This window comes from Chrysochloris asiatica, unplaced genomic scaffold (genome assembly GCF_000296735.1).
Source record: "Chrysochloris asiatica unplaced genomic scaffold, ChrAsi1.0 scaffold00197, whole genome shotgun sequence".
Taxonomy (NCBI): Eukaryota; Metazoa; Chordata; class Mammalia; order Afrosoricida; family Chrysochloridae; genus Chrysochloris; species Chrysochloris asiatica.
The window spans coordinates 259,496-276,481 of record NW_006408715.1 but is presented as its reverse complement, the minus strand read 5'-3'; the positions used below and the strand labels follow the sequence as shown (position 1 = coordinate 276,481).

At 42.8% G+C, this 16,986-nt stretch overlaps 1 protein-coding gene across 2 annotated transcripts in view; it reads right to left on the bottom strand.

The window, feature by feature from the left end:
* Nucleotides 1-14,648: 14,648 nt before the first annotated feature.
* DGUOK (deoxyguanosine kinase) overlaps nt 14,649-16,986 on the bottom strand; it is a 43,351-nt gene continuing 41,013 nt past the window's right edge. The window contains exons 5-7 of one of the 2 annotated variants that reach the window (XM_006872402.1): nt 16,039-16,154; nt 15,337-15,436; nt 14,649-14,675 (exon numbers count right to left, since the gene is read on the bottom strand). In XM_006872402.1, coding sequence (XP_006872464.1) covers nt 14,649-14,675; nt 15,337-15,436; nt 16,039-16,154 — 243 coding nt within the window. The remainder of the gene's footprint in view (nt 14,676-15,336; nt 15,437-16,038; nt 16,155-16,986) is intronic. The other variant, XM_006872403.1, reaches the window with a different exon arrangement.

Genomic DNA, 16,986 nt, shown 5'->3' with positions numbered 1-16,986 from the left:
TCCCCAGCCACTCCATCTCTCCACGTCATCCTTCTGCCTCCATCTCTGGTGTCACTGCTTCTCCGGATAGTGTCCTGAACTCTGCTCTTCTCCCTTGATGGTCTCAGGGTCTTCAATCCAGACTGCAAGATCAACTACTCCCCTCATTTTGTTACAAAATGTCCACCTTTACATTTGCAACACTCATAGTCAGTCCTGATAGCAATTATTCACTATTGAACCACAAGAGTCTTATCCCCATCTCCTTTCACCAGCCCCGTCCAGACAGGTTGGAAGCCACTTAGTGGTCTACCTTCCCCCGCACCCTCTGAAACTAGGCTCCCTTTTGAAAGCTTGTAACCAGTCATTTGGTGCCTCTGTAGCTCTCCCCCACCCCCGCGCCATTTTGGGTAGCCAATGGTCTAAGTTGCCCGTCCCTGTCAACCCTGTGTACTGAGGGAGTGGAAATGATCTGCGCTGTAAAGATTTGGTCCCTTTTGAGCTACTACATCTATAAGCATAGGTCAAGTTCATCAAATTATAGTGGATTACTCTTTTTTTTCTCTTCTTTCTTCCTGTAGTCGAGTTCTGATCATCCAGCCATTAAAGCCAGGTCAAATGGGTACTATCTCCAAGTATGGGTGTTCTTGTGCATCTCCCCTTACTTCATATCAGCTGGACGCTTCACTCTCTGCTCTAGTCCTCTGTGGCCATGTGCCTGTCCCTGACCAGGATTCCCCAGGTTTCACTATACTGCTGGTCAACCAGGTCTCAACTCGGGTTGACAGGAGTCTATTGAATGTGGTTGGACTTAGCTCACAACATCATTGCGGTCCCCACCCCCCCACTTCCCCTTATCAGTAGACCAACGTGGTCACCAGCAAGACTACATGCCTGCTTGTGTATTCCCCTTGAGTCTCAGTCTTGGAAGGGGGTTTGCCCTGAGGGGACCCGACCTCTTGCCTTGATGGCTCCCTGGAGAACAACTTGCTTGTTCTTATAGTAGTCAATCAGACTACTGTTATTGTTTTTGATTTTTTCTGCTGGTCTTTCCTTCAAGAAGTATCTTCTGTTCTTCTAGCCACTCCCATAAAGATTAAAGTCTTGGAAACCCTATGTAAGGTCGCTGAGTCAGATGTGACCCGGTGGCACACCACCAACACATGAGTACTATAAGCTTTAAAAACACTGGCCAGTCCTCATCCACTACTTCCTCCAGCCCCCACAGACACAGATGGTACTTTCTTAGTGCCTTGACTTTGCTCAGGGTACCTACTCCAAAGCCAACCTGGTCCCAACTCTTGCTGTAAATATCCCATCATCATTTAATGCACAGCTGAACTGCCATTGGAACCATGAAACTTCCTTGGTTGGATGTGAGCCCTTGTTAGTCTGCCTTGCATTGTACTTTGGGGCATGTTGTTGTGTCCCCTTCCTGGTCAGGGCCACATGGAGTCCACTCTTCCCTATCACATTGAACAGTTTCCTTCCTGTACCCGTGCAACTTTCCTGTCTGGAATGTCCCTCCCTCTCTGCTCAGACAGGGAGCCTAGAAATAATCTCTTGGAAAGAGATACTACGAAAGCAAACACTTTGTCTCCAGGATGGGGGTTTCTTTGGTTCTCCACTGTATTCCAGTATCTGGTCCATATACAGCAGGTGTTCAGTAGTAGTAGGTGTTCATTGAGTGGATTCTCAGTGCTGGATGATTTCTACCATTGTTGTTGTTAAGCTGTTTCATTGGTTCTCACTCATAATGACCCTGTATAGGGTTTCCAAGGAGTGGCTGATGGGCTTGAACCGTGGACCTTGAGGTTAGCAATCCAGTGCATATCCTATAGAGCTACATCAGGGCCCCTCCCCCTCCCGAAAGGCCCCCAGAGCAGCTATGATGGGCCCAGGTGTGACCCTCACAGAGTCTAACCCCCAACAGCTGCTACTTGACTTCTCCAAGTCTCACTGAGACTGGGAATCTAGGGGGCCTCTGGGAGGATGAAAGCATTCATTACAAGACCCTGCCCATTTTACAATCTGTTTACTGTAAACAGACCACCCATAAGATTTCTGTATTTTGTTGTTAGGTTACTTCCTTGTAAAATGTTTTACAGACTATACCTGCTTTTACCCACCTTGAAGGATTACCTTTGCCTGGGAGCAGAGGGGACCACCAGCCTCTGGAAGCGAATGTAACTGGAATCCTGAAGAACTACATTATATATGACATCTAAGTTTTGTCTGTCCCTACCAGTGGTCTTTAAGGAGCTCTAGTAGTGTAGTGGATTACGAGCTGAGTTACTAACTGAAAGGTCTGCAGTTCAAATCTACTGTCCACTCCACTAGAGAAAGATGAGCCTCTCTGCTCCTGTGAGGATTTACAGCCTCGGAAACCATATACAGGGTTGCTATGAGTCAGCGCCAATTCCAGGGCACATAACCAGAGGTCTTTGAGGGGTAATCCATCTTGAAGAACTGCTGTGCACGCACCCAATTAGCACGGCCCTTCCAAAAGGGACCATTTCCCAGAAATTCCCACCTATCCCTATAAATAAACATAATGCCTTGATTCCACCCAAAACTTCTTAAAACTCCAGCAAAACTTTTATTCAGGAAGGTGGGGGATTAAGTATTAATACTTAATATTAAGTATGAAGCATTAGGCAAATCTGCTGCACAAGACCTTTTGAAAGTTTTGAAGAGCAAAGATGTCAGCTTGAGGACTAAGGTGTGGCTGACCCAAGCCATGGTGTTTTCAATAACCTCATATGCATGTGAAAGCTGGACAGTGAATAAGGAAGACTGTAGAAGAATTGATGCCTTTGAGTTATGGTGTTGGAGGAGAATATTGAAAGCTGGACAGTGAATAAGGAAGACTGTAGAAGAATTGATGCCTTTGAGTTATGGTGTTGGAGGAGAATATTGAAAGCTGGACAGTGAATAAGGAAGACTGTAGAAGAATTGATGCCTTTGGAGGAGAATATTGAAAGTGCTGCAAACGAACAAACAGATCTGTTTTGGAAGAAGTGCAGCCAGAGTGCTGAGGGTCAAGATGGCCAAACTTTGTCTCTCATACTTTGGACGTATTGTCAGGAGGGACCAGTCACTGTCAGGAGGGACCATTTTTGGTAAGGTGGAAGGTCAGAGGAAAAGAGGAAGACCCGCAATGAGATGGATAGCCAGGTGGCAGCATCGATTAACTCAAGTGTGGCAACAGTAGTGAGGTTTGCCCAGGATCAGGCAGTTCTGCTGTGCATAAGGTCACTATGAGTCAGTACCAACTCGATGGCACCTAACAACAAAATGTACTATCAGTTAACAGTATTTCTTGCTATTCATTTTAGGTTTTTTTTTTTCCAAAACACTAAGGCATATATAATAATGTATACCTCCAAAGGGCACGTTCTGCAAATCTGCCTCCTGGCCACCAGCTGTCAGTCCCTCTCCTTCCATGAATTGAGAGTCCTCAGCTGCTCCTTCTCTCCATATCCCCATCTCTGCCTCCATCTCTTGTGTTGCTGCTTCTCTGGATAAGTTCCCACAGTCCACTTGTGCTCTTCTCCTTTGATGGTCCTAGGGTCCTCTGTTTCTGGAATGTAAGAGCAACTACTCCCCTGTTTTTGTTACCAATTTTTTTGTTACAATTGTGGCAGTCACAATTAGTCATGATAACAATTATTCACTATTGAAGCAGAAGAATCGGATCCCTATCTCTTTTTACCAGACCCATCCAGACAAGATGAGAACTATTCAGTGGGGCTCTATCTTCCTCTACATACTTGTAAACTCCCTCTTGAAAACTTGCAAGCCAGTCACTTAGTGCTTTTATTGCCCCCACATTTTAGGTAGCCAGTGTCTAAGTTGACCATCCCTAAGGAGCTCTGGTAGCGTAGTGGTTACGAATCGGACTGCGAACCGCAAGGTCAGCAGTTTGAAACTACCAGCTGTTCTGCGGGAGAAAGATGAGACTTTCTGCTCCCGTAAAGATTTACAGCCTTGGAAACCCTGTACAGGGTCTCTATGAGTTGGAACCAACTCTATGGCACATAACTACCAACAACCACTATCTACCCTGTGTATTGAGGGGATAGCATTGATACTTGATGTGAAGACTCCTTCCTTCTCTGTTGGTATTTTGAGCTACTACCTCCATGAGTAAAGGAGCTCTGGTAGCATAGTGGTTACGAATTGGCTGTGAGCCGCAGGTCAGCAGTTTGAAACTACCAGCTATTCCATGGGAGAACGATGAGGCTTTCTGCTCCCGTAAAAGTTTACAGCCTCAGAAACCCTATGCAGGGTTGCTATGAGTCGGAACCGACTCCACGGCACACTAACAACAACTCCATGAGTATAGGTCAAGTTCATCATATTGTAGCAATTTACCCTCATTTCCTTTATCAAAAATTTTCTTTTTATCTGCCGCTAGTCAAGTTCTGATTATGAAGCCATCGAGGCTAGGTCAGATGGGTACTATCTGCAAGCGTGTTCTTGTGCGTCTCCCCTCCTTTCATATCAGCTGGATGCTTCACTCTCAGCTCTAGCCCTCTGTGTCCCCAGGTGTCCCCAGGTCTCACCACACTTCGGACCAACCAGCCCTTTCTCTTCTCTCTCTCATCTCCAGGTCAACAGGAGTCTATGGAATGTGGTTGAACTCAGCCCATTTCTTCATTGCTGCCTTTCCCTCTCTTCCACTCCCCAGTAGACCAATGTGGCCGCCAGCAAGCTTACATGCCTGCTCATGTGTGCCCTTTGAGTTTCAGTCTTAGAGGGGAGTTTGTCCTGCAGGGACTTGATTGCTTGCCTTGATGGCTTCCCAGCAAACAACTTGCTTATTCTTGTAGTAGCCAATCATACTGCCGTTTTTGTTTTGGGTTTTTCCTGATGATCTTTCTTTGAAGATGCATCTTCTGTTGCTCTAGCTGTTCCAGGCTGGTCTGTTTGTCCTTTCTAGTGGGAATGTCCCACCTCCAAAGGTTCTGGATGGGGCTCAGGATTCCACCTAAGGTTCTATACTCTGCAAAGGCTCCAAGAAGATCTTCTGACTATTCTTAAACAGAAGGCGAGAGTCATCTCTTTTAGGACAGACAAGCAATTAGCACTCCTGATCACACTGCCTGCATAAATATCATTACTCATATCATTTTTCAAGGCACAGCTGTAATCTCTGTGAAAGCCTTTCCAAATCTCTCCATCCCCACCCACACTGAACTACCAGCTTTTACTTAAGTGCCCAGAAGTTTGTCTATAGCATCTCTTATCCTTAAACCAACACCCGTTGCTGTTGAGTTGACACTTATTGATAACAACCCCATATATGTTAGAGTACAACTGTGCTCAATGGGATTTTCAATGGGTGATTTTTCAGAAGTAGACAGATCACTTGATCTTTCTTTCAGGGGGATTCTGGGTGGACACTAAACCTGAAAAGTAGTTGCAAAGTTAGTTTTGCATTCTGATTCAGGGAAACAGAAGTTCAGGGAAGTTTCAGAAAGTTGCCCAAGTTGCAATGCTGTTTGTGTAAAGCATGAACCAAGCCCTCCATCAATTCTACAATTATTCACTCATAAGGGAAATATAAGGAGCAGAAGACTGGAAGGTCTTCCACTAAATAGTTTTCATCTTGTCTAGACAGGTCTGATGGAAGGAGATAGGGATAAGATTCTTATGATTCAACAGTGAGTAATTGTTATCATGACTAATTGCGACTGTCACAACTGTAAAGGTAGAAGTTTTGTAACAAAAATGGGGGAGTAGCTAATTCTATAGTCCAGGAACAGAGGACCCTAGGACCATCAAAGGAGAAGAGCACAAACAGAATGTGGGACCCTATCCAGAGAAGCAGCAATACCAGAGATGGAGGCAGAGATGAGGACATGGAGAGAGGAAGCAGCTGAGGACTCTAGACTCACGGAAAGAGAAAGATTGTATGGTGGCAGCCAGGAGGCAGGCTTACAGAATGTGCCCTTTGGTTGTTTAAATGATTATATATTCCTGAGTGTTTTTGTGTACATCTCTCCCCAAAAGACAACAACAACAACAAAACAAAAACAAAAAACAGAGGGAATAGAAGCAAATACTGCTGAATGATGATCCATGGAGATTGTAATCATTGTAATGAAACGATGAGTGTAAAACCGATGCTCTCCCATGTAAACTATCACTCAATTCACAATAAAAACTTAAAAAAAAAAAGACTGGAAGGACTTGCAGATCATTTTTCTTTTTTTGAAGCAAGGAACCTAAGGTGTCAAGAAGCCCCAGCAACGTCCCCAAGATGACATAGCTTCTCGTCATTCCCTTCCCTTGTTCCTCCCAGCAGTGGGGGCCCAGTACCAGGTACCCCTTCCTAGGGACCCCCATTTGTAAGCCATCTGACACACACCTGAGCTATACCTTGCACAGCCAAACTCAAGGGCACCAAACCAGGAAGAGAAGGTGGAGAGAAGCTCACAAACTCAAGGGCACCAAACCAGGATATGTTCGCCAAGCTGTATTTAGTAATAAATTACCAATAATAGTGACTAAGAAGTTTATACCTTTCTCATGCACAGTCCAGGACTGAATGGATTCCATTGAGTCAGGGGCTTCTTCTGTCTTCTTGAGTTCCCTCCTCAGTGAGGCACTGCCAGGTCCCAAATGACCCCAGAGGAATATCGTGGCTCTAAGAGAAGAGTCAAAAGGCTAGCTGCCTGTCTTCTATCTCTACCATTCACTCTAGGGATCTCACCACTAGTGGGGGAGCAGAGAGGCCGCTTACAGCCCATCTGGGAGTTGACCCAGGACTTGACAACTTTGGGGTAATTTACAGGGGGAAGAATGTAGGGAGCATTTCATTTTTTTGTATATAGGACTTTTTCAGCCTTGTTTCCTCCTTTTCTTCTATTTATCTAATAGTTATTGAGCTGCTCCCCCTCCTATGTGCCAGGTACGAAGGATACAAAATGGCTAAGACTTCTGCTGGGCTTTAGCTACCAACCTTTAGGTTAGCAGCCAACTGCAAACTGCTTGCGTTACCCAGGCAACTAGGTATACAGATGTTCAGCTATCATCAGCTCCCTTGAAAACTTAAGGAGTTTGGGTCCTGTAATCTTCTTGCAGATTTTCATAGTGCTTAGCACAAACAAGGTACTTAAAAAAAAATTGATGTTTGCATTATGGAGTTCACAAACCCAGTGACCTCAGAGACCTTAGAAAAGGCAGATTTTGTGTCTCTACTCAGATCATTCATTTATTTAGTGAGTCTGTGTTAGGCACTCACTAAAGACCTGGAGTTTGAAAACAAAAAGGGAGGAAGAGACTCAACGTTTCTCAAGCTGAAAGAAACTAGGAAAAAAACTCAAGCCTTGAATTACAATACTGAAGGATTCAATAGAGTCCTGATGTGGCGCTGTAGGGTAAGTACTGGACCGCAAGGTCCATTTGAACTACAAGGTTGGCAGTGATACAACCTTCTATACAATCAGTGATCCTCGGAAACCCTATATAGGGTCTTTATGGGTCGGAACTGACTCGACGGCACTAAACAACAACAAAATGGACAGAATACTGAATGACCCAGGAAGCATCAAAATGATGGAAGGAATTTACAGAATCACTATACCAAAAAGAATTGGTCAATGTCCAGCCATTTCAAGAGGTAGCATATGATAAAGAATCACTAATATTTAAGGAAGAAATCCAAACTGCATCGAAGGCATTGGCTAAAAACAAAGTTCCAGGAACTGATAGGATGCAAACTGAAATATTTCAACCGATGCAGTGCTGAAGACACTCACTTGTCTATGCCAGGAATTTGGAAGATGGCTACTGGGCCAACTGATTGGAAGAAATCCATATTTGTGCTCATAACAAAGAAAGGTGGCCCAAAAGAATGTGGACATTATCAAACAATATCATTAATATTAGGAGTACTGGTGTGGCGCTGTAGGAATAAGCCCTCGGCCACAAGGTCGGTTTGAACAGCAAGGTCAGTGGTTCAAACTCACCAGCTGCTCCTAGGAAACCCTATACAGGGTTGCAACTGACTCGATGGCACTTAACAACAACATTATTAATATCATATGCAAGTAAAATTTTGCTGAAAATAATTTTTAAAAACGTACACTGTAGTGTATCCATAGGAAACTCCCAGAAATACAAGCTGGATTCAGAAGAGTGTGGACAAAGAGAGATCTCATTGCTGATGTCAGATGGATCCTGTCTGAAAGCAGAGAATACCAGAAAGATGTTTACCTGAGTTTTATTGACTATGCAAAGGCATTCAACTGCATGGGTCATAACAAACTATAGATAACATTACGAAGAACGGGAATTCCAGAACATTTCATTGTGATCATGCAGAACCTGTACACAGACCAAGAAGCAGTTGTTCAAACAGAACAAGGGGATACTGAATAGTTTAAATCAGGAAGGATGTGCATCACACAGAATGTACTTACCTAATAAATTGATAATTATATTATGGAGTTCAAAAACCCAATGACCTCAGAAAGGTTGCATCCTTTCACTCTACTTATTCAAGCTGTATGTTGAATAAATAGTCCAAGAAACTGGACAATAGGAATAATGTGGCATCAGGATTGGAGAAAGCTCATTAGCAACCTGCAGTGTGCAGATGACACAACCTCGCTTGCTGAAAATGAAGAGGACTTGAAGCACTTACTTACAGATACTTAGATAACTCAATGTAAAGAAAACAAAACTCTTCACAAGTGGACCAGTAAATGAAGAAAAGATTGTAGTTGTCAAAGATTTCATATTACTTGGATCTACAATCAATACTCATGGAAGCAGCAGTCAAAAAAATCATATGATGTATTGCATTGGTTATATCTGCTACAAAAAAAACCTCTTTAAAGTTTTCAAGAGAAAAGATATCACCTTGAAGACTAAGGTGTGCCTGCCCCAAGCCATGGTATTTTCAATTGCCTCATATGCATGTGAAATCTGGACAATAAATAAGACTGGAGAATTCACACATTTGGATTATGGTATTAGTGATGAATACTGAATATACCATGGACTGCCCAAAGAATAAACAAATCTGTTTTGGAAGAAGTATGCCTCATATACTTTGTACATGTTATCAGGAGGGACCAGACCCTATAGAATAAGCATTTCATACTTGGTAAAGTGGAGGATCAGCAAAAAAAGGAAGACTCCCAACGAGATGGCTTGACACAATGACTGCAACATGGTTTCAAATATAATGATTGTGACAATGGTGAAGGACCCGGTAATGTTTTGTTCCGTATTGTGCAAGGTGACTATGAGTAGGAACCAACTCAATGGGACCTAACAACAACAAAAGTGCAATAAATAAGTAAATGCCAGGTACTGTATTAATGACTAAAACATTGTGTCAAGGTCAAAATCTAGAATGGGAGCGATGTCTCCAAACAGCTTTAATTCAAGTATGACATATTTGACAGCAAAATCAGAGTGCCCAAGAGAAATGCCCCTTCTGTGAGAGGTAGGGAAGGGCTTCAGGGGGGTAGGGGATGGGGGTGGAAATAGTGGACTTAGGACTGCAGCATGAACAGTTCTTCCAGTATACAAAGGTAGAAGAGAAGGTTCATCATGTGGGAAAGTATTCTAGAATGGTAGGCCGTTTCATGGGGCTTATGGTATGAGTAGTAGATGAAGTTGTAAGAACCTGACAGAACTTCAGGGGCCGGAGACCTGACTTGAAGTTGTGTTTTTATATAGTAACCACAGTTCTTTTTTGCACATGTTTTGAGGTGACTTGGGGAAGTGATCATTATTGGTCATGGTAATGGTGAGGGACAGGGCATTCCAGTCATGTCTAGGCACAACAATGTCTTTTGCTGTCGAATCAGTTTCGACTCATAGTGACCTTGTAAGGGGTTTCCAAGGAGTAGCTGGTGGGTTTGAACCACTGCCCTTGCATTTCAAGCCAACTTTGCAGTCCAATGCATATCCTACAGTGTCGCACCAGGACTTTAGAAAGAGACGGTAAGGCTGCTATATAATAGAGAAAAGGAATGAATGTTAGGGAGTGAACAATTTCCACTACACCTTAAACTAGAGCAACAGAAATGGGATGGGGAGAAGATTTGCAAGATCTCAGAGATGAGCAGGCAGAAAGTGGTGTGATGTGGGTGAAAGAAGAGAGCAGGGGGCTAGTAAAGCAGAAGTGGGCTTTGTTGGCTGCACTTGTGGTGCGGATGAGAAGTTTCTTACATGTGAACATGAGGTATCTCCGCATGGAGCTGTTAAGTGCTGTTAAGTCGGTTCCGACTCATAGCAACCCTGTAAGGGGTTTCCAAGGAGCGGCTGGTGGTTTTGAACAGTCAGTGCTTACACTACAAGCACCACACCAGGACTCCATCCAGGCAGAGATAAGCGCAGGTTATCACCGCTCTAGCTTTAAGTCATCTTTCTGTCTGGGAGTAGGGATAGGGTGGTGGTGGAAGGTAGGGTACAGCTGAAACAAGACTGGCCATGAGTGAATAATTGAAGTTGGGTGAGAAAACAAAAATTAGCTCAGATTAAGAAAAGTAAAACTTTGCTCTTCATTCATTAGGCTGGAAAGAAGGATACAGGTAAAGTCAGCGCAAAGTTACCTTGATGTTTCTCCCAAGGGCATGCTGCAGCTGTACCATGTCATGGTGACCCCTTCTTTGTGTGACTACCACTTTCGTTCTCTAAAATGATGGACTGAGATTCATTGTTTGAAACGGTATCAGTTAAAGATGAAGCATCATTGTCTTCCCTCGTGTATCTAAGTCACTTTGACACAGAGATTTAATTTCCAATCCAAGTTCAGAACTTGCTATGCACCTGGGTCTACTTTACAGTTCAGATCAGATGCTGACTCTTTTATGCAGCCCTAACTTTGCTATCAAACACAGCTTCATTTAATTTACCTACATTTTACTCTTCCCCCAAACCCAGTAACTCCACTGGAGTTCTTTTCCCATTTGGTGAGCTGTTCCTCAGTTTTCCTGATTTCAGTCCAGTGTCAGACATATCTACAGAACTGTAAGATAATATTAATTGTGCTGTTTTAAGCCACCACATTTGTTGTAATTTGTTTTGGCAGCAAGAGAAAACTAACACAGGATCACTCAGGGAAAGTGAATAAAGACAGAAATAAGTCAAGGGTGTCAGTGGACACCAATGTTTCTGAAAAGAGGAGAAAAGATAGATAAGGAGACAGGAGGTACCCAAGAGGAGGGAGAGCCAAGCAAGGAGAAAGTCCCAAGGAGAAAGTGGCCCAGAGTATTTCAACTCTGTCCTATTGAAAGTGAAAGCTACAGGTTAAATAGTCTTTTCAAGTACGTTTTTTCCTTGCTTCATTCGTCCTGTGACTCCAGCATTTGTGTATAACAAACAGCTTCTTTCACCTGAAACTATCACCTTCTCCCTTCAAATTGCTGTCTGAGAACTTTCACAACTTCAATCCACATGTTATAAACCCATCAAGGTAATATTCAAGTTCCAGAACAGCAGGTTTTACCACATCATAAACTGGAAAGAGATTCAGCTATTTTTATGTGTTAATCCAACTTATGTGACTCTAGGGGATGGCCTAAACCAAGAGTGAGAATAGTCAAGAGAATGACTTGACTTGAGACAAAAATGAGGAAAATGGACCAATTTAGGCAAAATGTTTCACAGAGACAGTCAGTCCTGGTACACCTTCCCAGCCTCCCAATACTCCCTTTTAATCTCCAAGGTGCTGTCCTGCTCCTCAGATTCAAAGGCTCCATCTAGAACTATCCCTCCCTGGATACTTAAGGTCCCAAATTACTTCCCATTAAAATGTTTATTCTCTCTACAGATGATCTCAGCTACCAATTTGGAAAATGGCAAATTATTTCACCTCAATGAGACTGTTAATGTGACTGACTATCCTAGATGATATTTATGTTCAAAACGGCAATGCTTATAACTGGAAAGGAATCTCTTCATTTGTCAGGCTTCAAGACACTAAGTAAAGAATGTGAATGAAGAGAGTATTTCTAAATTATAAACTCACAACCGACATCTGGTGTTGACAAACTGGGCAGAATGCCTTGTTCTCCACCCCCATGCACCCTTCAGAATTCAGAAGGTATCTTAGTAGGGGCAGGGGCTGTCTTTCTTAGGAAAGCTGTCATGATTATATTGACTCTTCCTCTTAAAGCCCCTGACACACCTCTATGCTTCCCCTTTTAAATGCCCATCACACCTGTAATTACCTGTTCAGGGTCTATAGTCTTCTCCACTAGATCACAAGTTCTGTGAGGGAAGGACAAAGTCTGACTTCTGTCGTGGTCACTGTTACCTCCTTGGTGCCTGGCACATGGCAGATGCCTGTGAATATTTGCTGATGAATGAATAAATGAATGAAGAGTGGAATCTCGAGCTTTAACTCTAGGAATGTGGGTGATTTCTACATTAGTGGTCCCTGGAAACATAACCGGGAGATTAACATTGGGGCTCCCCAAACTAAAAGGCAAAAAACCACTAAGTTTCCTGCACACACCAAATATCCTATCTTTATCTGTGGCTTTCTCCAAAACCTGCAGCAGCAAACAAAAGAACATGTGGGACAGATTTTTGACAAGAGCATCAAGACAATCCAATGGGGGAAAAGAATTGTCTTTTCAACAAATAGGTAGTTCTGGAACAACTGGATATCTACATGCAGAAGAATGAAGCTGGATCCGCTCCTTACACCAGAAACAAAAAAAACTAATTCAAACTGGATGACAGACTTAAATGTAAGAATGAAAACCATAAAGCTCTCAGAAGAAAACATAGGAGTAAATCTTGTGACCTTGGGTTATTCAAAGGCTTTGACACACCGAAAGCACAAGTGGTATAATAAATCATTTGGACTTCATCAAAATTAATTTGTGCTTCAGAGGGCACTATCAAGAAAATGAAGATGATTTTCATTTTTTCCATGGGAAAAACCCATAAATAGTGTTATCTGATAAATAACTATTGAAAAATGGGCAAAGGGTTTGAACATTTTCCCAAAGATATACAAATAGCTAATAAGCACATGAGAAGATGTTTAACATTATTAACCACCAATTAATTCCAAAGCAAAATTATCATGAGCTACCACTTCATACCCACTAGGATGACTGTAATAAACATGACAAAGTATTGGCAAGGTTGTGGGGAAATTGGAACCCTTACACATTGTGAATGGGAATGTAAAATGGTGCAGCCACTTTGAAAACCATTTAGCAATTCCTCAAAATTCCTCAAAATGTTAAATGTGGAGTTTCCATATCCACAAGAGATGAAAACACAGGTCCACACAAGAACTTACACACAAACGTTCACATTATTCACAATAGCCCAAAGTGGAAGCCCACAAGTTCATCACCTGAGAGAATGTGGTAAATCCAAACAATGAAGTCAGACATAAGAAGGCATGAAGTGCTGATCCACGGTACAACACGATGGACTTTAACAGTATGCACATCAGAAGGCAATCACAAAAGACCCTATCTTGTTTGATTCCATTTACACGAAATATCCAGAATAGACAAATCTAAAGACACAGAAAGTAGATTATGGTTGCCTATGGCTGGGTGTATGTGTGTGTATGAGGCTTAGGGGGTCATGGGGAATGACGACTACCTAGTATAGAGTTTCTTTTTGGGGTGATAAAAACATTCTGGAATTGACTGAGGTAATGGTCACACAACCCTGCAGATATACTGGAAACCATTTCATTGAGTTTACATCTTAAATGGAAAAACTTTAAGGCATATGATTATATCTCAATAATGCTGTTAAAAACAAAACCAAAAAAAAAACAGTGGGATAAAGAAACCACTGTATTTTTATTTGAAAACACTGCACATTTGCTAGAAAACAATCTTGCAATCATTTTTCCCAAGGCATGAAGGAAAAGACGGTTTTCCAATTCCTGAGGCACTCTGTCCCTCGCACTCTGCCCTCTCCTGAGTGCCTGCACTCCAGTCAAGGGCTCCCTGCTGGAACTCTTCTCCCATGATTCACCAGCCTGCAGGCAATGGTGCACTTCAATTCTCCCTTCACAAAAGGTTGTCCTTGATGCTTGAAGAGCAGCACACACACAATATTTGCCTTGCTAGCAAAGGCAGACTCCTTTAAGACTGAAATTCACCAGCTAAAGCATTTAGGGCATATCAGAGTGTCAGGATGACCAAACACTAAATGTTACATGCTAAACTTTTGGGCTTTTCCTTTTGGTCAGGTCCTAAAGAACACCCCTTGCTCAATCTCCATACCAAGAGCAGAGGATGAAAAGAGAGAAAGCAGCTTCCTGGAGTCCTGGCTTCCTTTCTTGGCTCTGGGCTCACACTGCTTCCTGAGCCACTTTACTTCCCTCTTTCATGCTCTCTGAGGTGTCTGGGAGCAACTCCTACTCTGGCACATCAGAGGGCACACATGAACACACAGGGAGGCACGTTGGTGAAGGGCTCCAGAAAAAAAGCTAAAACTGTTCTTAGGGTGAAAACTGCTAGTCTCAAGGGGAGCTCAGAGCAGCCAGGCACCAAGAGATATACACTGTAATGAGTGGAACTGGAATAGAAAATAAGCAAAACCATGAAACTTTAGGAATGGTGGTGGTGGTGGTGGTAGTGGGAGGTGATCAGACATTTTCCTAGCTTCAGAAAGCTGGAGAGCCCAGATCCCTGCCAGAACAACATGACATTTGATCACAGATTCTTCACAAAGGTGTTTACCTGTAGAAAAAGAAAAACCAAAAGTTAAAATTTCCATTTCAGACTATTCAGTAGCATCCACAATGTATATGTAAGGCAAATCCAGGGGGTTTGTAAGGAAGTGAAAATGGTATGGAGAAGAAAGTGATCTGCCAAAGGTCATAGATTAGCAAGTGGCAGAGCTGGAAATGGAACCCAGAGGACTCGTTTCCCTACTTATGGAATACCTTAGGTAAGAGGTTCATTGGCAAGCACATTGCAAGTTCATTATATAACAATTATTACTCCAAAACACATTGAGTGAATAAGGCACTACCCACAGCCACCACCTTGATTCTCACTTATGGTGACCTTAGAGGACAGAGCAGAACTGCTCCATAGGGTTTCCAAGACTAAATCTTTATGGAAATAGTCTCATCTTCCTCCCGAGGAGCAGCTGGTGAGCTTGAACCACTGACCTTGTGGCTAGCATACCAGTGCTTAACTAATAGTGCCACCAAGGCTCCTTCTTTAGCAAATAGGGATTATGTTCATAACTAGTGTAAGCTGCCACATGCTTTCAGTGTGAAATGGAATGGAACGGAGGTTAAAAAAAAAGCACACTATCCATCATACTGAAAGATGAAAGCACAACAAGAAAACAGGCAAGGTCCCAGGAGGCAGGCGGTAAGACCCTTTCCACCTTCCTCATGAGTTCCTCTTGTTTGGCTCCTCCTTCAGTAAAGTCCTCATTGACATCCAACACCAGCACTGGAGTGTTCACCAGAGCCTCAAAGTGGAGCCTGCAGAAGCGAGATCAATGGAGGGACAGAAGGAGAAAATAAACCTGAGCCAGGCTTCATATACTCAGTAAGTCTCAGTAGTTCACAGAATAGATCTGAACTCACAGGGCTGCTCAATGAAATCACAAGTAAACAACATTTAAAAAAAATATATCACTAAAGTTGGCTGAAGAGAGGAAGGCTGAGATTTCTCTTTGGTCGTGAGTCTGATACTGAAGGTCAGAGCCCCAAACATTTTAAGATAACAATATACCAAGCCTGAATGGGAGAAAAAGTAAAAACAAGGAATGACAATTCAATAAAGTGGACAATTTCTCTAAAACTTTTCAGCCTTTCACTGTGTGCCAATAGTCACCATCACTAATGATGGTGTTCAATCTATGGAAATGTATAAAGAAAAAAACTCAAGAATCAATCTAATAAAAAGTCCCTTGGAATGGAAGGCTTCATCCAATATTAACTTCTGAGTTGGAAAATGCTTGACACCTTAAACAACTACTTTTAGTACATTTTGAACCTTTTTATGGAGATGCATATTAAGCTTAACCTACAGGAAGTTTATTGAGAGGTAGGTCTCTAATACTGCTCTTCTCACCACTTACTTGGTTGTCTTGTGAACAAGCCAGGCTTCATGCTGACCATGAAGCTGCTCGAGATAACCCAGTCCAACTCCTTTCTCTTCTTCCCTGGCCCTCTGGTGCAGTCTCTTCAAACAAACCTGAAAGAAATTCCCCAGATCCTGTTGAGCTCATTTTGCTGTTACATGTAGTCAGGTGGGGCTCTTAGACCCACCCATGGTGTCTCTCCTGGGCACAACAAGCCATAGCTTTGCTTCTGCTATCTTGGTTTCTTATTCAACGAGATGAAAAAATTCACTGGCCTGACTCCATCATTTTCCCTGCTTTAACCCTACCTTCTCTGGAGTATCTTAAAATGGTTAATAGCAAGTATCATCCAATTAGACAACTAAGCTAGGAATCTAGAATTGGCCATCTTTTCCCTCCTCCCAACTATCTCTAGGAAGTCATTAAATTCTCTTTAATCTCTTTTGAGTTGGTTCTTTCCTTGTCACTCCTCCCACCTCTGCCCAATCAGAGCCCCTCATTTACTCTGCCCTCCTGAGGAGGCCAAGTGTAGTGCAAGGAGCACAGGCCTGCAAGTCAGAGTTCAGGATTAAAGCTGGTATCCACCATGGACTAACTCTCATCTTAGTATTCACCAGGGCTTTGCACTGGGACGTTAGCCACCTGCACAACATTTTACATAGCAGTGCTTTCATTTCTGTTCCGCTCTTCCCTTGGGTATAGTTACTTCTGAATCTCAGAGAAGACATTAGTGGGTAGCGTCAGTGAAGGAAATGGACACTCTCTGGTCCGTGGCTCTAATGTAAAAAAAAAAAAAAAAAAAAAAGCACACAAATCTCCATTAATCCCAAAACAAATGTGCTTTTATTCTTTTTCTGCCATTAAACTGCAGCCATACTTCAGCTCCCCTCATTCCTCTCCTCTCCAGCTTAACTATCTCAAGTAGTCTCTTCACAAACATATATC